This window comes from Camelus ferus, chromosome 5 (assembly GCF_009834535.1).
Source record: "Camelus ferus isolate YT-003-E chromosome 5, BCGSAC_Cfer_1.0, whole genome shotgun sequence".
Taxonomy (NCBI): domain Eukaryota; kingdom Metazoa; phylum Chordata; class Mammalia; order Artiodactyla; family Camelidae; genus Camelus; species Camelus ferus.
Genome location: NC_045700.1, coordinates 97,137,568 through 97,158,132, shown reverse-complemented (window position 1 = coordinate 97,158,132; position 20,565 = coordinate 97,137,568). Strand labels below are relative to the sequence as shown.

The 20,565-nt window shown below is 56.0% G+C and overlaps 1 protein-coding gene across 3 annotated transcripts in view; it reads left to right on the top strand.

The window, feature by feature from the left end:
- Nucleotides 1–20,565, top strand: part of HDLBP (high density lipoprotein binding protein) — a 59,991-nt gene that overhangs the window by 30,368 nt on the left and 9,058 nt on the right. For all 3 annotated transcript variants that reach the window (XM_032480758.1, XM_032480759.1, XM_032480757.1), the window contains exons 2-17: nt 337–399; nt 1,571–1,683; nt 3,391–3,548; nt 4,641–4,856; nt 9,593–9,799; nt 9,887–10,102; nt 10,590–10,796; nt 10,947–11,054; nt 11,912–12,016; nt 12,314–12,392; nt 14,062–14,201; nt 15,217–15,321; nt 15,448–15,561; nt 16,194–16,280; nt 16,377–16,508; nt 19,423–19,641. In XM_032480758.1, coding sequence (XP_032336649.1) covers nt 1,608–1,683; nt 3,391–3,548; nt 4,641–4,856; nt 9,593–9,799; nt 9,887–10,102; nt 10,590–10,796; nt 10,947–11,054; nt 11,912–12,016; nt 12,314–12,392; nt 14,062–14,201; nt 15,217–15,321; nt 15,448–15,561; nt 16,194–16,280; nt 16,377–16,508; nt 19,423–19,641 — 2,169 coding nt within the window. In that variant the 5' untranslated portion in view covers nt 337–399; nt 1,571–1,607. The remainder of the gene's footprint in view (nt 1–336; nt 400–1,570; nt 1,684–3,390; nt 3,549–4,640; nt 4,857–9,592; nt 9,800–9,886; nt 10,103–10,589; nt 10,797–10,946; nt 11,055–11,911; nt 12,017–12,313; nt 12,393–14,061; nt 14,202–15,216; nt 15,322–15,447; nt 15,562–16,193; nt 16,281–16,376; nt 16,509–19,422; nt 19,642–20,565) is intronic.

Sequence of the window (20,565 nt, the reverse complement as noted above, 5' to 3'; positions counted from 1 at the left end):
AGCAGAACGAGCCGGCAGCACTGTGAGGGTTTTACTCCAGAATGTTACGTTTAAAAGTTTTGGCACCTGTTGGGTCATTCCCTCCGATCCCTGGAAAAGCTGCTGTCTAGAAGTTCTAGAAAGTTTGGGTTTCACTGTAGTAGGTCTTGTCTGAGGCTAATGGCCTGAGGGAAAGGGTTCTTCCATTTTTTCACCTAGGAAATTTGCCTGAGTATTGATATCATTAGCCGAAGTGTAAACAGTATTTTGACCTTTGCTGGTTAAGAGGTAGAAGGATCTGGGCTGTAGGGTGCAGACAAGTGACGTTTCTCCGGTTTTTCTCCTTGCCCACACTAGCAAAAGCTGGCAGGCTGACAGGCGGCCTCAGGACGGACCTTCTGGCTACTGACCATTTTGCTGGTAAGTCTTCGCTGGGTGTCCCTGGGCTGTCCCACCTTCCTTCACTGCGCTGTGAGTTTCTGGCGGTTCTTCAGAGAGGATCGCTGTCACTGCACCTCCAGCAGGCCCTTCGACCTGTCTTCTGGTTTCCGTCTGTTTTTCCCCTTGTTTCCGTAAGCGTGAACTAATGCTTGCTCGTGATACCTGAATCTGGGTCTGCGTCTCTTCAGGAGTGCAGGCCTTACTCTTCTTGGATTCGGGGAGAGGTCTTACTGAGTTGCAAAAATGATGTCAAAACGCACTCTTACTCAGTTCCTTGACCCACTTATTTTTGCCCTGATGTACAAGAAGACACTTGGTACATAATTGTGTGAAGAGTGGGTCCTCCCTCTTAGCGTGGCGTGGAGCTCACCTAGAGTGGGAGAGAAGCTAGCGCCCTGCCTCAGGGCCAGATGAGCCCCTTTTCCAAATAAGGGAGCTGTGTCTTTGAGAGCTAGTCGCACTGAGTCCTGGGGTCCTCTGGAGTGGGGTCTGGAGTCAGCCCAGGGTTCCCGCCCTGCCCTGAGGAGCTGAGTGCCCTTGGGCGGGTCATACCTGCTGCGGGTCCACTTAAACTGTTGTCCCTGCTACCACCTCTTGCTCTTACCGCTGCCGAAGAGGACAGTGGGGCTGCTGTCCAGGGCTTTCTGTAGCTGCTATGACAGGGGCATGTTGGACAGTGTCAGGGGGCCTGGGGAGGAACAGATTAGCCCAGTAACTGAGACGGCTGTTAGAGCCATCCAGATGTTCTATCTGACACGTGCTGGGTTCCCGTGGGCTCCTGTGGGTGAGAAGAGGGGTGCAGACTGTGTCTCTGTGGCCCCTGTGAGTGGGGAGGTGGGTGTAGCTTGTACCTTGCGGCCCCTGGGCATTCTGATACTGAACCTGGAGCCTCCGTCTCCTCAGTTACAGGCAGCTTTTGAGGGGACAGTTGTCCAAGGACCCTCCTTTACATGAATTTCTCCTTTTCATCTCTGGGTGAGAGTTTGGGTATCACCTTGCCTCAGGGGTTGTAAGTGAGGCAAGTAAGGTGTCACTTGCTGGAAAAGCAGAGTTAAAAGCCTTGGCTGAAGCTCTTAGCTGAAGAGCTCCTTGTAGCCGGGAGCTGGCCATGCCTGGACTCTGCTCCTTCTGACTCGCCCCTCTGCTTCAGTGGCTCACCCGGACCGTGTGGAGGCGTGAGATCAACCATGAGCTCCGTTGCAGTTTTGACCCAGGAGAGCTTTGCCGAACACCGCAGTGGACTGGTTCCGCAACCGATCAAAGGTGACGGCCCGTGTTCACTCTTCCTGTTGACTGTAAGATGCTCCCCCAGATCCTGGCCAGGCCTGAGGCTTCGCGGACATGCCTCTCAGCTCCGTGCTTTTGGGGTAGGCAGGTCCAGCAGTGTTGTGCACTCTACTTTGCACTGCCCTTGTGTGCAGGTCAGTAGCAAATGTCAGATTTAAAATGTGGGCAACTTTCTGGAAAGCCAGTGGACTTGGCCATTGTGGTTAATGGGATTCTTTTTCAAAACGGCTGTTCCCAGATGTGTTGAGCCAGTCTGGGCTGTGCAGCATCCCAGAGCGCTGTCCGGAGACCGCTTTGAGGACGCAGGCTGGGCTCTGGCTTCTGCGTTCCCCAGCACAGCTGGCCAGGATCAAGGGCAGTGCTGTCCAGCAGACACGGAGTAGGAGCCAGTACGTCTGAAACACTGTCATTTCGACATCTCTTTAATGTACAAGTAAAAGCTGATATCTTACACTCTTTTTTTGTCCTGCAAAATTTGGTATATGTTTGTAACTACAGGACAGCTGAATTTTCACTCAGAGCCCTTCATTTGTGCTCAGACTTCATAAAATTTTCAGTTGGAAGAGCAGATTGTTTTACTCTTTGTTCCAAAGTCTTTAAAGTTTTCAGTAACTGAATTGAGTATCGGCTCTGAAGTTTACAGCAACTGAAATTAAAAACTTACTTCGTCAGCTACGCTAAGTAAGTTTCACGTGCTCGTTTCTAGGCAGTGGAGACCCTGACACTGCTGCTCGTTTTGGATCTGGGTGCCTGCAGGGCTGGGTCTAATACATGGTCGAGCAACCCTACGGGGTCTGCGTTTCCCTTTCTGGATGGAGCAAGGCAGTGTCAGCACGGAGTCCTTACTGGTGTCTGGGGATAGCATGGCCACACGGCCAGAAGTGGTGAACCCGGAGTCAGATGTGGGCCTGTCTGAGTCCAAAGGGCGTCCCTCTGTGCACATCTGCCTGCAGTCGTTTTGATTGGGCTCCACCGTTGCCAGACACCATGCTCAGCCCCAGAAGTCTGGCGTGGTCCAGACAGCCACACTCTGCTTTCATGCAGCTGTGGGTGACAGGACAGAGAAGGGGATGTTAGGGTGCTCTGGGAGGAGCCCTTCATTATTAGGGACCTGGTCTCCACAAGGCTGGTGCTCCCTGTGGGGCTGGGGGAGGTGAGGGGTCCCACAGGCTTTCGGCATCATGCTTTACAGTGCAAAGTCAGCTGGAGCTGGCCTGGAGGGGGTTCCCCCAGCCTGGGGCGTCACTGTGGCTTTGTTCTGCAAATGTAAGAGCTGGCAGTGTGCCAGGTATTGTGGTTGTGCTTTTTTAAAATAAGGATTGGGTGACTCTTTGAAGGGCTTAAAAATTTCTGTGGCAAGGCCTGCCTTCAAGAAGCTCACCCCTTTCGGTGGGTGGGGGCACCAGTGTCTGAGCTGACCATTCACAGGGCAGGGGGTTGCTGTCAGGGTCAGAGTCTGGCCCTTGCAGTTCACACGCTGACCTGGAGGGTGCTGGGCCTGGTGACCTGCCGGGGCCCTGCCGCGCTGCTGTGTGAGAAGGGAGGGGAGCTGTCGCTCCAGCTGTTACGTTCTTTTTCTTACTGTTTCATTGAGGCTGTTGTTTCATGTTAAAACCTCCTTGGTGTTTTTTCTTCTAATATTGAAAGCAGTGTGCTTCCTTTAATCTTTGTTGGCCGGTCCAGTTGCCACTTTAAATTCAGAAGAGGAGAGCGACCCTCCAACCTACAAGGATGCCTTCCCCCCACTCCCTGAGAAAGCAGCTTGCTTGGAAAACGCCCAGGAACCAGCCGGCGCCTGGAGTAACAAGATCCGGCCCATTAAGGCCTCGGTCATCACTCAGGTAGGAGGTCCACTCTGCCTTCCCCTGCCCCTCCACGTAGGAGGTCGTAGCATCCGATGGAAGACACAGAAATGAGAGTGCTCTGGGCATGAGGGGAGGCTTTCAGGTAAAGCAGCCTCTTCACTCCACCCGCACTCCCTCCCCTGAGCTCAGGGGAGGGGATGGTCCCCTTTGTCTTCTGTCCACCGCAGTCTGGTCTGCTCCCGGCTGCTGAAAGTGCCCTTGCTTTTCCTGCCGTCCACTCCAGCGGCCCCCCGCTGTCCTGACGCAGCCTTCCCCTGTGGGCTGTCGGGGACCTCCCTGGCCGCTCTCTGCTGCCTGGAGCTGGGCGTTGGCAGGCGCAGTGCTTTCTATGTGTGAGTCCACGTCGGGTCGTGGGTGCTGACTGCCAGCCGTGCACTGAGAAGTCCCCTTCCCTGAGCCCAGGACTCATAGCCAGCTGTGTTCTGGTTCTTGCCGTCTTTTGAGTGGCTGTCTATGATGTACCTGGTTTCTTCCCGGTCTTCCTGATCTGGTGAATGCATCGCATTCCGCCCAGCGGCTCAGGCCACGAAGCACAGTCCTGTTGGCTCCTCCTGCTTCCACCCGTCTCTGCTCAGTCATCGATCAGAACGTGTCCCGCTCAGGACCCTCCACTGTCTTCTTATCTCCCTGCAGGGTGGGCTGAGGGGCCCGGCCCCACCCTTCTGCCTCTGGGCCCACACCCTGCTGTGCTCAGATGCTCCCCATCTGCTGTCCCACCTTCACTCTTTGTCACCTCCCAGGAGAGCCCGCTAGTCTTTGCCTCTTAAGAGCAAAGGAAGAAGGTCCTTCTGACCTTTTTAGCATCTCCGTTCACCCTCCTCCACCCAGCCTCTCTCCCCTCTCTGTTTGCTTCTGTCACTGACTTTGCTTCTCGTTGCCTGACCCTCCCCCCACCCTCCCCTTGCCACCCATTTGCACAGGGTGGCTTCTCTTCTTCACTGGGATGTCAGCCTCCTGCCCTTAGGCACTTTCTGCCACTTTCTTTGCTCAGTGTGTTCAGTCCTAGGCTTCACTGCCCTCTCCTCTTCTTGATCTCGTGACCGTCTCTTCCTGACCCTTTATGAGCAGGTGTTCCATGTGCCCTTGGAGGAGAGAAAGTATAAGGACATGAACCAGTTTGGAGAAGGTGAACAAGCAAAAATCTGCCTCGAGATCATGCAGAGGACAGGCGCTCACCTGGAGCTGTCCCTCGCCAAGGACCAGGGCCTCTCCATCATGGTTTCAGGGAAGCTGGACGCCGTGATGAAAGCCCGGAAGGACATTGTTGCTAGGCTGCAGACCCAGGTGAGTGTCCCCGGGGCTGCACTCAGGCTGCCAGCCGCTGCGGACGTGGCTCGGACTTCACGAGACTCTTTCCACCAGTGGGCAGGTCCATAGCCTCCTGGTGTTTTTAGTGGAAAAGCACTACATCAGGAATAGAACTGGGACGCCTACCTTTTTTGCTGTTTGGATGAATGAACTGAAAGTTAAAGGCTTATCCCGGAGTTTCAGACACTTGATTAGCTTGCCTGGACGGTGGGGTGAGGACCCCGGTGTACAGACCGGTAGCTCCCAGTTTCTGCTGAGACAGTCAGTGAGTACATTTGTTGTTACACACATTTCCAGGCCCCAGGCTTGGGAGATTACAGATTCAGAGTTTGTCTGTTCTTTAGTCCTTAGCCAACTGACACCAGTGCTCAGAATTTATTTGGGAACCACTGTAATAAATGTCAGTTAGTGATGCAGTTTTCCTGGGGCAGCATCACCTACAGACCAAGATGAACACAGAGAATCTCATTAAAATGTTGTGTGACGATAGAGCCTTAGAGGGCCTGGTTAGAGACGAGCAGCTCTTCTACCTGCCGCTGCGCTCTTGGGGAAGCTGGCCCTAGGGGTGGTGGTTGGAAGGTGGGGATCTGATGCCAGAGGGGCCAGGGTGGGTGTGGAGGCAGGGTCTTGGGGAGGGGGCACTGCCCTGTGAGATCCCAGCTCGCATACTCACTCAGCCCCCTGGGGCCCGCCCTAACCCCCTAGCTCCAGGGAATTAAGTCCCCAAGGGTAGGAAATGAAAAATGTGTGTGATTGTTTCCCATTGTGGCTGGTGTGTGGATTATCATCTACTTGGGTGACTGTCGGACTGTTTTGCAGCTGAGCACTGGGCAGGGAGGGAGCACTCCCAGTGCGTCTGCAGCCCTGGCCACCACCCTCCCCCCACCCCCAGGGCCTTAAGGCAAATCCCACAGTATTCACCTATCAATAATTCCCTTTTAATCCCCCTTTTCTAATACAGCTACTGTGTCAGCTCCCTCATTAAAATTATTAGTAATTTCTTAACACACCTACGTTGAACCCAGTCTGCACACAGTCTCCTCCGGGTCTCTGAGGTGCTCCTGCGGCTGGGTTTTTTTTCCTTTCAGTACACTCAGCGTCTGGGTGAGGCCAGCGCACTGCCGTGCTTGTCAGACCTCGAGTCCCCTTCACTCTGCAGACGTGCCCTCTCCTTTTTTCTTAACGCTGCTAGTCTGTTGATTTGGGGGGACAAGCAGGTGTTTAGTTTGTGCCACTGTCCCTCGTATGACCATCCCTGTGAACTGGCGATGAGACTGGGGGCCGGCTCGCGCTCGTGTTGGCTGGTTTGGCAGGAGACGTGCGGGTGGTGCTTGTACTTTGAGTTGATTCCACGAGGGGTCAGCAGACAGTGGTTCCTGCCCCCCCCCCCCCGATTCACTGGTTCTCCTCTGAAGAACTCTCCTTTCAGGTGGGAAGTACAGGGTAGATAACTGACCCCTTTCCTCTTAACTTCTAGACCATATTGGCTTCCCGGCATCTTTGGTGGTGATCCATGAATCTTTAGTGTCATTGCGAACTTCTGATGTGTCTGTTAGGTGTTCTTCAAGCACAAGTTGTCTCATCTTTGGCAGGTGGGGCCTCCTTCAGGCTGGCATCCTGCAGCGTTCTGACAGAATGATTCCGACAGGACCGTTGTCTTGGATCACTTCCTCATTTCTAACCCAGAGATGTGTGGACTGACCTGAGCCGTTTCCTCCCACAGACCTGAAGTCAGCTGTTAGTCTGAGATCTCTAGACGTTTACAGCAGGAAGTTGCTTGAGTTCAAACTACACTTCTAATGAAGATGAAGGATCTTAAGATGGGTTTTGAAGTCACTGAAGTCGTTTTCTCTGTTGAGGTCACGCCGTCACCTTGTATACAGTCGGGTTCAGTTGTTTTAATTTATTTTCGGGTTTTTTAAACATTTTTTATTGAGTTGCAGTTTACAGTGTTATGTCAAATTCCAGTGTAGAGCACAATTTTCAGTTTTACATGAACATACATATATTCATTGTCACATTTTTTTTTGCTGTGAGCTACCACAAGATCTTGTGTGTATTTCCCTGTGCTGTACAGTATAGTCTTGTTTATATTTTAGATTTTTTAAAGGTACCTACAGATTCCAGGGTTGCAGAGTCAGCCATGTGTGGTTCATTCGGAGACGGCCTCTTCACCCCGGCCTCCCTGCCGGGGACCATTCTGAGTCTTTGGTATATTTTTCCATTGTTTGATTTGAGAACAGAAGCAGGATGGCTCGCTGTCAGTCTTCTACGCCTTGTTCCTAGAGGTGTCTGCATGGAGGCAGAGGGTGGCTTTCTTGTGTCTGCTCACCTGCCTGTGCTCAGCTGCACAGTGATTTACTCAGGCATTCCTGCTGGTGGGCACTGGGGTGGCTTCCAGACTTCTGCTCTTGTAAATTGTGTCACAGTTAAAAACCTGGGGCATCTGCTGTCCTTTGTTTCACCCAGTGTGTCTTGGGGTGGATCTCCCAGAGGGAGGTGACCAGGTCGGAGGGAAACTGTGTGTAATTTGCAGCTCCCCCCCGCCAACACGTGTGTCCACACACCCACCCACTCCCCCACCCCCTTGCAGCCGCACCAGGGTCCTCGGGTTCTGGGCTTTGTGTGTTGGTTTTTGTTTTCACTCTGAAAGGCAGCTGGGTGTACTTGTAATTTGTGTTTTCTGCTGGGACAACTGAGTCTCTTCGTTGTGCAAGGACCACGTGTGTGTTCTCTGCACTGTTCTCTGGCCCTTTGCTACTGAGTTGAAGTCTGTCTTGTTCAATCAGTTAGGGCGCTTAAAACCCTCCAGCAGTAATGGATGGTACAATGTTTCCCAGTTTGCCGTTTGTGTTTTGATCTTGAGGTGTTCTGCGATGTGAAAGTTTCGTTCTTGTGGGGTCAAATTCATTAATCTTCTGCTTTTTGAGTCACTGTTGGGAAATGGTTTTTTGTTTTGTTTTGTTTTTTGTTTTTTTTTGCTTCTGGGTTGTAAGAAAGTTTACTCTTATTTTCTCTGGTGCCTGTCAGGGTGTTCTTACATTTCAGTTCCTGATTCGTTTGGGATTTACTGTGAATGGTACAACGTGCAGATCCAGTTTCATCGTTTGCCATGTGGCTGTCAAGTCATCAGCGCCATTTTTAAAGTTTCCCCCCAGTGATCTGAATGGCAGTTTTTATCAAGCCCTGAGTTTTCATATTAACTTGGATCTGGTCCTAGATTTTCCGTTCCCATCTGTTGGCCTGTCTCTCCCTGTCTTGCGTCCTCTGTCTGGTGGTGATGGCTTTATGCTCCAGCATGCAGCATGGTTACCACCTCTGCGCCTGCACTGTCCTTGTCTGGGAGTTCCTGTCTGTCCTCTTTTGTTCTGCGTGCAGACTTTATCTTCAGCTTTTCGCTCAGAGTGGTGCTAGGTCACTTACCAGGCGTGTTCTGATTTGACGCACGCGGCCCAGCTCCTCTGTTGGTGTCCAGCGACTCTCTGTACAGTCTTTTCTTTTTCTTTTTAGAGATGGGTGGTCTTTCCATCCTCTAACCAGTGCTGTTAGTGTAAGTCAGAGCTGCTGTTCTCTGGGTTCTCATCTTCTCTTCCTGTGGGGCAGTGAGAATTTAGTAAAGAAGTGGTCCTCTGGTCCCGGGCGTGCTGTCTGCTCCCCCGTCAAGGACAGCCCTCGCGCTGAGGTGTGCGAGTGTGTTTGTCATGTTAAACATATGTGTGTACACTGAATTCTGTTTTCTTGCAGATTTTTGTCATGAGAGGGTGTAAATTTCGTAGAGATGATCATTTCACGTCTCCCCTTGAATCTAGCAATGTAATGAATTATATAAATAGGTTCCTAATACCGAACCTTTTGTGGAATAACCCTCATGTGGTCGTGATGTGTCAGCCACGGGTCTGACTTCCCATGAGGACTCTTCATGGCTGCTGGGCGCAGTGCAGCATCTCTGTTGTGAACGAGGAGTGGTTGCTATGAAACTACGTCCCGTGGGGAAGAAGAGCAACTCCTTGGTCTGTGGTTCCTGTTCCACTCATGATGGAACCTTAGCACTTGCCGCCTTTCTTTCAGTTTTCTTGGTTGATGGCTTTCGTGTATAGATTTAGGAAGACGGGAAACCCGTCTTCCTCTCAGGTCTCCCTGTGGCCTCAGAAAGCTGCACAGTGTCTGGCAGTTTGACTCAATGGATGAAGGGTTTGGATGAGTCTCATTTTCTTTCCTCAGATGAGTTGTCTATTTGAACTGGTTGCAAAAGAGACAGGGGAAAGCGTTTCTTACTGCATATGAGGCGTACGTCTGAAAAAAACATAGCTTACTGCTCCCAAAACAGCAGCTCAGCTGGTCAGCAGCTCGCATCTGCTCTCCCGCTGGGGCCTAGCGCAGCATGGGGAGCCACTGGGGTGGGAGCAGGACGGTCATCGTTCTTGAATGTTGCCATCCTCGTGGCGGCTGACAGCTAGGCTGAGAAGACACAGGACAGACTGTCACCCATGCGTGATTATGACAGCTGCAGGGCAGACTTGAACTTACTGTATGTAGCCTAGGGTTCAGGGCCTGCTTCCCCAGGAACGTGACCTTTGACCTGAGACTGTTTCAAAGGAGGGCTGGGGTGGCCAGGCAAGGACGGGTGAGAATGGCGTCCCAACCGGAGAGCGCGGTGGGGAGACATGCCTTCCCGGAACCTTCCGTTTCCTTCCATTCTTTTCCTGCTGTAGGCCTCAGCAACCGTTGCCATCCCCAAAGAACACCATCGCTTCGTCATTGGCAAAAATGGAGAGAAACTGCAAGACCTGGAGCTGAAAACTGCAACCAAAATCCAGATCCCACGCCCAGATGACGCCAGCAACCAGATCAGAATCACCGGCACCAAAGAGGGCATCGAGAAGGCTCGCCACGAGGTCTTGCTCATCTCCGCCGAGCAGGTGAGGCCTCGCCCGGGCCGCTGGCAGGCCCTGTCCTCCTGGGCCCCACCCAGGGCCGTGCCCTCACGGTCCTGTCCTTTCCCCCAGGACAAACGTGCTGTGGAGAGGCTAGAAGTGGAGAAGGCGTTCCACCCCTTCATCGCCGGGCCTTACAACCGCCTCGTCAGTGAGATTATGCAGGAGACAGGGACCCGCATCAACATCCCCCCACCCAGCGTCAACCGGACGGAGATCGTCTTCACCGGAGAGAAGGAGCAGCTGGCTCAGGCAGTGGCTCGCATCAGGAAGATTTACGAGGAGAAGGTAGCGGCGGGGATGAGGGAAGCCCCCCCACCCCCCGCCCCGGCGGGAGCAGAGGACAGGCCTTGCCATCCCAGCCCCACCCTGTGCCCTGGGTGTCCTTCTGTGCCTGGACAGCTTCGGTCTCTGGTCGGAAGGTGGTGCCCGTGCTCCCCCGTGGCTGTCGGGCAGTGGGCAGAGCACTGTGCGGGGTGGCTGCCCCCACGCAAGCCCCCCTGCCCTTGATGCCCAGGGCACCCCCTCGGGGCTGATCGCATCTCCGTGCGAGCTGCTGGGCCTCGGGCTCTGAAACTTGGTCCCTAGTTTAGGGAGAGCACTTGGTGTTCTCACTTCCTTCTGGTTGCAGTCATCAGTCTCAAGTGGGTCTTTTGAGGAGAAAACCCAGTTCTTGAGGACTGGAATTTCTGGAGGGGGCTGCTCATTGTCTTGCCTTAGCTTGCTCTGGAGCCCCCGTCCTGCCCTCTGACACCCGCATGGTGCTCTCACTTAGAAAAAGAAGACCACGACCATCGCGGTGGAGGTGAAGAAGTCCCAGCACAAGTATGTCATCGGGCCCAAGGGCAACTCCCTGCAGGAGATCCTGGAGAGAACAGGCGTTTCTGTGGAGATCCCGCCTTCGGACAGCGCCTCTGAGACCGTGATCCTCCGGGGCGAGCCCGAAAAGCTGGGGCAGGCGCTGACTGAAGTCTACGCCAAGGTAACTGCTCCTTGCGGGGACAGACTCAGGATTAGCGATTCCCAGGGCCAGTGCAGGGCCGCGGAGGTGGGGGCGGGGAGCGACCCGGCGGCGGGTGGGGGCGTTGGTGTGGCCGGACTCCGCAGGCCCACTTGTTACCTGCTCTCCCAGGCCAACAGCTTTACGGTCTCCTCCGTCTCTGCGCCTTCCTGGCTTCACCGCTTCATCATCGGCAAGAAAGGGCAGAACCTGGCCAAAATCACTCAGCAGATGCCAAAGGTGAGGGAGCCTTCACCTGCTGCTTTGAGTTGGCCTCTGTCGGCCCTCCCTGCATGTTTGGTCCTGTGGGTGCCTGTGAAGACCGGGGCACGTGTTTTAAAGCATCAGTTGTGTGGCACTCAGCTGTTCCGTGGTTAGCTGAGGAAGAGCAGAGTAAGTTTTTTGAAATACCTGTGTCATGTTTTGGTCTCTGTAACCAGAGGAAGCGTGTGTATTGCTGGGTTTCACGACTGTCTCAGGGAACATCTCATTCGGTGTCGTGGAGCGCTTGCTTCTGAGCGGTTACGTCTGTGGGCTGTGTGGAGCTGGGGCCGCCTGTCCCTGCGTCTGCCCTGCAGCCCTTTAAGTTCTGCGAGGAGGCAGGAGGGCCAGTGGGCTGGAAGGGCTGGAAGCAGCAGGGACCACACGCGCTGTCTTGCCCCCTCCTGCCCGCCGTCGTGCGTGTTAGGGGCCGTGCCCCGGCTCACGCCAGCTGGGGTGCCTCTCGGGCTTTACTCCTTACCTGGCGTCTTGGAGCTGAGGAGCAGGGCCTGTCTGGACCGCGGTCGGGCAGCTGCGCCTGGGTTGAAGCTCCCCCGGTGGTCACTCGTCCGGCCCCCTGGTGCCCGGGTGGCATGTGCGCCTCACACCCAGGGTATTGGTGACGCACGGTGGGAGGGCCTCCCTCCCCAGGTTCCACACTGTATTTCCTACCAAAATCACGCTCGCCCCCAGACCCCCGTCCACCTCGCTGGTGCCGGTGGATGGGCGTTTGTACGAAGCGTTTGGGATCTGCTGCCGCCCTGGAGAGCGCTCGCGGGCTCTCGGAGGCCACCGATGCCTGCTGTCTCAGCGGACGGCTTGTTCTGCTGTGGCAGGTTCACGTCGAGTTCACGGAGGGCGAGGACAGGATCACCCTGGAGGGCCCCACGGAGGACGTCAGCGTGGCCCAGGAGCAGATCGAAGCCATGGTCAAGGACTTGGTAGGCGTCCCTGCAGCCCTCTGGGTGCTGGCCGAGTGGGGCGGGGCCTGATCTTGCCGGTCAGACCTGCGGTGGGCGGTTTGGAGGCGCTGAAGGGTGGCCCCCTGGTGAGTAGAGGAAATCCTGTTTTGAAGGAGGCCTGCAGGAACACCTTGCCACAGCTCCTGCCAGCTCAGTGGGGAGAGAAAGGGGCAGCTGTCGGCTTCTGGGCCTCGCTTCTGGCTGTTTGCATGTCTGGGCACGCTCCTTGGGCTCAGATGCCTGTGTCCACGGGCCCGCTCTGTGCCCCTCCCGCAGGTTAACCGGATGGACTATGTGGAGATCAACATCGACCACAAGTTCCACCGACACCTCATCGGGAAGAGCGGAGCCAACAGTGAGCGAGGCGGGCAGGGCGCGGGAGAGATGAGACGTGGCCTGGCCCAGCCGGGTCTCCCCCGGGGCCGTGGTGGGCCTGGAGCTGTCTGGCCCAGAGGTTCCCTGCGTGCCCAAGGGTCGTGTGCTCACATCTCAGCCAGAGCTGTAGGGTGGAGGCCGCTGGTTCTGCAGTCCTCAGTGTTCACCACCGAGCCCGCCCCAGCCTGCAGCTCTCCCGGGGTCAGAGCTTTGCACTCTCGGGCCCACGTCACGTGGCGCAGGGAGGGTTCTTTTGGGCGAGCAGGGATCTGTCAGCCCAGGCTCAGCCTTGGACTGAACTGTGTCGGTTGTACAAGTGTGGGACGTCGGGAGTGTGCCAGGTGAGCACTCTGCTTTACTCCGCAGGTGTGTTTGAAAATCCACTCCTTTGCTTAGTTTAACTGTAAGGCCATCCCACACATCACAGGCTCGCCAGTCCTGAAAACAGCCCTGTCCCCGGGGAGCGACCTTTGGTGGAAGGTGGGAGCGCTGGGTCCTGCCCAAGGTCACAGGGGCCCGCGGCCTGGGTAGGATACCGCTGTGAGCGAGCCCTGTGGCAGCCGTTCTTGTTCAGAGCAGACGGAAGCCGGTCCCTGCTGCTCTGTTCTGGGGTCGGAGCTCACACAGCCGTTCCCCTCAGTGCCCACCTGTGCACGCTGCTTGAGCCCTGCACGCACCATAGATCTGCTTTTGTGCTTTTACTTTGCTTTTGCTTTGGCTAACTGTGATGTTTCCCTAAACAACACAAGGAGGTGCAGTTCTGGCGTTAGCTTCTGGGTTCTGCTCTCGAGGACGCGCAGGACCACTTGGCTTGGTTCAGGGAGTGGCATCTGTTCAGTTTTCTTCTGGTTCAGCGCCTAGTCCTTGTTTCCCTTCACCTGAGACCTGCCGCCCGGCGTGTGTGTCCCGGGCTCTCATCCCACACGGCTGCCCCGGACCAGCACGCCCTCACATTCGCCCCGCGCTCCTCCGCTCACGGCCGTCTCTGTGTGCTCAGAACGTTCCTTAGTGACCCTGCACGGGGCTTGGCTCCCCTTGACGACGGTGGGCAGAGTGCTGACCTCGCTTCCTGGTGATGAGGCGATGAGGCTTCTCCGGGCTGGGGGCCTGGCTCTGTCCAGACAGGGTAGCCGTGAGGTGCTCGGGCTGGACCTGAGCTGACGACGGAGGCCCTAGGCAGCGTGGCCTCCGCAGGGCTCTCAGGTGGTTGGGGGGGCCTCTCTCTTCTTTAGCTAACCTGAGGGCTTGATTTTTAACGGGTTTTTTTAATTATTTTTTTGAGAGTGGGTTTTGACGTGAACAGGAGTTCCCACACTTGTCCGTTTCTGCTTAGCAACGCCCGGGACCTTTAAAACGTTCTAAAGCCCCGGCCATGCCCAGAGCAGCTGTATTGCGGAGCTGGCGTGGCTGTGGCTGCTGGGCGTCTGAATCCCCGGGAGACGCCTGGACGTGGCCTGCTGGGGTGGCGACCGCGCCAGCCCGCTGTAGGCGGTGGCAGGGCTTGCCTTGAAGTGTGAAGGCCTGCTCATCCGCCCGCTTGTGGGTGGCTGACTTGGGGCGGGGGCTGTCTAGGGCTTTAGCCCTGCCCTGCTGCACGGGTGGGGAAAGTACATTCTAGTCCGAAGCGTGTTTCCTTTTGTGTCCTGAAGTAAACAGGATCAAGGACCAGTACAAGGTGTCCGTGCGCATCCCTCCTGACAGTGAGAAGAGCAGCCTGATCCGCATCGAGGGCGACCCGCAGGGCGTGCGGCAGGCCAAGCGCGAGCTGCTGGAGCTCGCCTCCCGCATGGTAAGCCCGCAGCCGGGTCCACGTGGGCAGCATGCCTGCGCCGGGCTCCCGTGCGTGTGCCGTCCTGGAGGGCGGGAGGCACCAGGTCTCCCCTGCGTCGGGTTGGTGTGACTTGCAGGGGCTGCATTTCCTTGGTCCTCCCCAGGACCCCAAGGTCACGTGCTGTGTAAGGGGGCGCTGTGATCCTGCAGCGGGGTTCTCAGCCTTGGCCAAACCCCATAGTCCATGATGCCTCAGTCCCAACTGTGGGGACTTCTCTGGACTCTCAGAGCCACCCAAGTGGTTCTCACGTGCAGTGTAGGTTGAGGGACTGCTGTGTGGTTATCTGCAGGCCCGGGGTGGGGTGCGCCCTGCCCCCTCCAGGCCAGAGTCTTGCACACTCTCCTTGGTTCTCGGGGTCAGGTGCAGTGGCTCCTTGCCCTGGAGTGTCTTGTGTCTGCCGGATCACTGAAGGCTCGTCTCTGTCATCCTGATGCCAGTCTGATCCAGAGTCTTGCAGAATGTTTTTAATGTTTGGTTGGCTGTTAACTGTTCTTACCTAGGTTTTGGCTCTGCTTGTTCTTTTGTGTTTCTCCTGACATCTTGATAGGACTTCTGGAGGAGGTTGAGAACCACGTGGATTCCGTGCCCTAGGCTGACATGAACCACTCTTTTCTTCACCCTGCGCACGGGGCGGTGGTCCCTGCCACCCTGTGTTCAGGAGGGATTGCTCCCTGCTTTGCAAAGCGCTAAGCCTCACAGGCTCTCTTGTTAGCAGAAGTGCTGAATGGGCTGCTTTGGTGTGACCGTGGCTGCTGTGGTAGCACTTCTGGGCAAAGGCCCTATGCCCCATTTTCCAGTTCTTTGTTCAGGAGAACGTCCACCCGCGTGACAGGAGTGTGGCCGCTGGAGGGAGTGGCGCCCTGTGACGGGTGCCCTGCTGGCTGCGGCGGCGGGGCTGTGCCACTGTCCCAAGGCTCCCGTGCCTCCTGGCGTCAGGAGAGATCGCTCACCTCACTGGCAATTGTGTTTTTAGGAAAATGAACGCACCAAGGATTTAATCATTGAGCAGAGATTTCATCGCACAATCATTGGGCAGAAGGGTGAGCGGATCCGTGAAATTCGGGACAAATTCCCAGAGGTAAAGGTTTCCCAAAGGCATCCTTTGGTCCCTGCGAGTGGTCTGATTGGCACTTGGGGGTGTTCTGTATTTTGGAATCCAGTACTGACCAGTGATTGAACTTGGTCTCCTGATGGCTTGTTCTAGGTTATCATCAATTTTCCAGACCCAGCACAGAAAAGTGATATTGTCCAACTGAGGGGGCCCAAGAATGAGGTGGAAAAATGCACAAAGTACATGCAGAAGATGGTGGCAGATCTGGTGAGGGGGCTTCTCCACCCTTTGTTGGGTGGTGTGGGGGCTGGGGGTTCCCTGGAGCGCTGGGCCCATCTGCCCTCTCAGAACGTTCCCCACACCGTGAGGCCTTGTCCGCATAAGGGGCCGTCAGAGCCCTGGTGGAGAGACTCGTGTCCGGGAGGGGAGGTCTGCGCCCGCCGCTTGAGGGTCTCGGGCACGGGGTCGAAGGGGGTCTGGGAGCTGCCGGGCTTCTCACGGGGCTCGGACTCGGCCCCTGCCCGCCTCGGGGTGCTGGCGGGGCGGGCCTCCTGGAGCGCTAGGGGCCGCGGCCAGCTGGGGCCCTGGGTGTGGCACCGACTCCCTCCTGCGGGGGGGGGGGGCACCTGGCCTGACTCGCCCGCTCCTGCGTAGAGCCTGCGTCCGAGGGAGCGCGGGGCTGTTACACGCCGCCTGTCAGGAGGGGCTTGGCGTCAGTGGCCTGTGGCAGGTTAGTTAGTTGTCGGATAGGTTACCTCCCCGTCCTTGCTTGTGGGAGAAGCAGGACTGCGCCTGTGCTGCCCGAGCGTGGAGCCCTGTCCCTGCACCCCGCCTTCAGGGACAGGGACGCTTCCCTGTCTGGCGTGACAGCTCATTGTGCCGTCTCTCTTGTTTTTAAGGTGGAAAATAGCTATTCAATTTCGGTTCCGATCTTCAAACAGTTTCACAAGAACATCATTGGGAAAGGAGGTGCAAACATTAAAAAGGTGAGCCGCCGGCTGCGTCCCAGGTCTTGGCTCTTCCCGCGCGGCCCCGGAGCCCTGCGCTGCTCTCACTTCTCATGGTGCCCTCTCTCCTCGTAGATTCGGGAAGAGAGCAACACCAAGATCGACCTTCCGGCAGAAAACAGCAACTCAGAGACCATCATCATCACGGGCAAGCGAGCCAACTGCGAGGCCGCCCGCAGCCGCATCCTGTCCATCCAGAAAGACCTGGTAACGGGACGCAGCGGGATGCGGCGGGACGGCGCTCGCGGGCCGCCTGGGGTCCCGGGGTGGGCCAGCAGCCTCACAGGGTCGCTTCCCACGGCTCCTCCCGGCAGAGCTGGCCCGCTGCAGGCTCCTGCCGCGGTCCCTGCCAGTACTTCCCGGTGCACCCCAGCTCTGGTTTGACTCGTCTGCTTGGAAATCATCACATTCGATTTCTGTTTCCAATTTTAAAAGAAATTAACAGGCAGGAAGCGGCACGTGTGTAAACGTGCAGTTTAAGTTTCGGCATGTGTGCACGTCACTGAGTCACCACTGCAGGCAACAGTGCACGTGTCCATCTTGTTCCCTTTCCAGCACCTCCCTCCGCCTCGCCGGCCCTGCCAGCCCCTCTCCCCGCGCAGCACGGTGTGGGTCCGCTCCTCATCCTCCCTCCGGTTTGCTCCTCCGTGCTGTCGCGGCGTCACTGCTGCTCTGGCTTCATCAGAGGAGACCCTGTTCCTTCGGAGGTTTCTCTTACCTGTTGAGCTTATTACCGTAGTTCCCAGAGCACTCCTGTTACCTTTTCACTGTCTGTGGGGAAGTCATGTTTCTCACTCCTGGCACGTGTAACTTGCGTCTCTGTAAAGCGACCCCCCGTTAAAAGACCTACTTTTTCTCACGTGAAAGTGAGTTTCTTCCAGGCAGCTTGCTCTTTTATTCAGTCTGAGACTGTGCCTGTTAAACAGAGACGTTTACATCTAGCTACCTTAGTGGTGACACGTCTGTATGCTGTTATGTACCCTGTTTTGTTACATACACTCAATAATTACATTTGATGTGATTATAATTTTTTCATTTTCAAAAATTGCAGTAAAAGTTATTAAGTCTTTGACACAACATTGTAAAATGATTATAAATAAAAAATTTTTTTTAAAAAGTTACCAAGCCAGGTCGAGGCCCTGACCCTCGGTGGGCAGGCAGGCGGCACTCGCCTGGTGCAGCCTCACCACGTCTGCCCACACCCTCCCGTCCACCCCCTCCAAGCCCCCGCGCCGCCGCAGTGCAGCAGTGCGCTGCTGCCCGTTCAGCTCCACCGCGGTGGGTTCAGAGCTCGCGGCTAGCTGTTGGTTTTCAGTTGCCCCGTCTGCTTTGTTCTCGTCTTCTGCCTTTTGAGCAGTTGCACGTTCCTTTTGTCCCCTGTGCTGTGTTGGGTATGACTCAGCGTGTTCGTCGCCAGCCAGCGCAGCGCAGGCCACCTCTGGGTCTCCCGCTACTTGAAGTGGAGTGTGGGAAGCTGGGCGGGGCTTCCCCCACCAGCCCCGCCCCCGTGCTTGGTCGCGTTACCTTTACTCTCAGAGCTCATGAACCTCGCGTGTGTCGTTAGCCATTTTGTTTAAATACCCAGTTTTTTAAGGAGGCTTAAATAACTGGGAAAAGCGACTGTACGCTGCCTGCATGAATACTGTGTGTGCCCGTCTGCTCACCCCCACCCCCAGCCCACAACCACTAGCGTCTTTCCAGTGGCCCCATAGTTTGCCTTTCCCAGAGTGTCGAATGGTTGGAATTGGACCACGACACGTGACGTACGTAGCCTGTTCAGGTTGGCTTCTTTCACTTAGTAGTAAGATGGATCTTACAGTAAACGTACTGTTTGGTTTTGTAAGAAACTGCCAGACTGTCTTGTCTCCAAAGTAGCTGCACCATGTCACATCCCGCCAGCCGCAGGCTGATGGGTTTCTCGTTCCTACTGGAGACTTGGCTTCAGTGTCGTCTCTGATGTTGTTTCTGATGAGACACCTGGTCCCATCCGTGCTCCCCTGCTCAGGCTAGTCCTCCTTCCCCTGGCTCGTTTACACCTGTGCCACCCGTTCCTGGCAGGTCGCGGCGCGTCTTAGTGCAGCTTCACTCGTGTTTCTTTGCTGGGAGTTCATTGCGCTTCTTGAATGTGTGAGTTCAGAGTTGTCATCATTGTTCCGTGGCATGTCGGCTGTCCTGCTTCAGAAGCTTGGGCTCCCTGGTGCCGGGCAGCGGGGCGTCCCCTCCCTCGGTTTCTCTAAACTCGTTGATTGTCTGCGGTGTCTAATCTGTCTGCGGTCACACCTCGTGTACTTTTCTTTCCAGGTGTTCTCACCTCTGGAGGTTCAGTCTGAACCTGTGGTTTTTATGCTTGACCCGCTCAGCCTTTCCTCTGGCCGTTTGGCGTGTGTAGCACAGTGAAAACCCCCGTCTCAGTGGCCTTGTCCTGCTGTCGCTGCAGGGTTGTGTTCCGTCGTTCATTCCTCATTACGGGTTGTTTTTCCTACTTCATTGCATGTCTGGTTTTTTGCTTTGCTTGTTTTTATTGGATGCCAGGTGTTATGAAGTTTACTTCGGTGGGTGATGGATATTTTTGTATTCCTACACCTATCAGCCTTGTTAAGTCTCTTTGAAACAGTTTGCTCCTTTTTGGGCTTGCTTTTAAGATCTGTTAGGTGGGACACAGAGGTGCTTAATCCAGGGCCAGTTATTTCCTGCCACTGGGGTCAGACTCCCGGACACGGCATCCCACATCCCATAAACTCAGGCAGTGGGCTGGGAGCTGCAGTCCCTGCTCCCTCCCAACCTTGCCATGTGCACTCCCCGCCCAGCAGCTTCCTGCGCATCAGTGTGGCCGCCAGTGCTCGGGGCTGCTCTCCCGGACAGCCAGGTCATGTCCTCGATCTGGGGACTTGGCCAGGCAGCTTCCGGGCTGGGAGGCCAGTCCAGTCCCTGTGGCTCCACCTTGACTGGAGCCAGGTCCTTGCTCATGGGGCTCTCGTGGGAGGCTTGGTCCTGAGCATCTCGGACCCGTCTCTGCAGCCGGCACTGGAGAGAGTCTTCTGTGGGACAGCTGGCTCTCCTGCACCATGTGTGCCCTTTCCTGCACACACACACCGTGCCCCCTCGTGTTGTGTGATTCCAGGCCAACATAGCTGAGGTGGAGGTCTCCATCCCTGCCAAGCTGCACAACTCCCTCATCGGCACAAAGGGCCGCTTGATCCGCTCCATCATGGAGGAGTGCGGCGGGGTCCACATTCATTTCCCCGTGGAAGGCTCGGGAAGCGACACAGTGGTCATCAGGGGCCCTTCCTCGGATGTGGAGAAGGCCAGGAAACAGCTCCTGCACCTGGCGGAGGAGAAGGTGAGCCCGCCCCGGGAGGGCTCCCGCCTGCTCTCTTTGCGGGGCACCTCAGGTTAGGGAAGGGCTGCACAGCTTTTTGTCCCTGGTTTTGCCAGCACTGGAGGGCCTTTCCAGGTCAGGTGCCCCCATACTCAGAGCAGGAGGTTTGCTGTTGGATCTTTTATTTGGGGTTTTTGGCTTGTTAAGTGTGATTCATATATTTGTGAATCATGAATCTGAGTTTGGACAGGCGTGCATTCACATGACCACCACTACGGTAAAAGTGTTTCGACTATTCCCTCCCCTCACCAAGGTTCTGCGTCGAATCAGTCACCATTGCCCCCTTGTTTAAACCAGCTGCTGGTCCGTCTCTGGGCTCCACTCTGTCGCAGTGGCGCCGCGGGGGGCCCCTCGGCTCTGTGCTTCCTGAGGTCCCTCTGGCTGTTCCTGGCCTTCCTGTGTGCGTTTTGGAACCAGCGTGTGGACTTTGGCTGAGGTCGTGTGGACTCTGAAGCTCACACTGGGGAGGCTGCCGCCCCGGCAGTGCTGCCCCCGTGCACGTCTTCCCAGGCTCAGCGTCTTGGACTTTGCTCTGGTGTTTGTAGCTCGTAGCCTGGAGAGCGTGCTGGCGTTGTGTTCACCGCGTGCCGGGTCTGTTTGTGGTGCTCTTGGCAGCACCTCATGCGTTTCGTTTCCAGCTGCTGCAGCGCGCAGGAGCACATCCGGCTCTTGTGCATTGGCCTCGTTTACGCATCCGGTCTGAAGGTCATGTCTTGGTTCCCGTAGCTTTTTTGGTGGATTCTTAGGAGTTTTATACGTGGAACAGCGTCTGTGAATGGACGGCGGCGTCTCTCTCTCTGGTGTGCACCCCTGTGTGGCGTCTGGCGTTGCGGGGGCCCAGCCTTGCCTTGCTGGTGGCCTCCAGGGGAGTCCTCAGTCTCCACC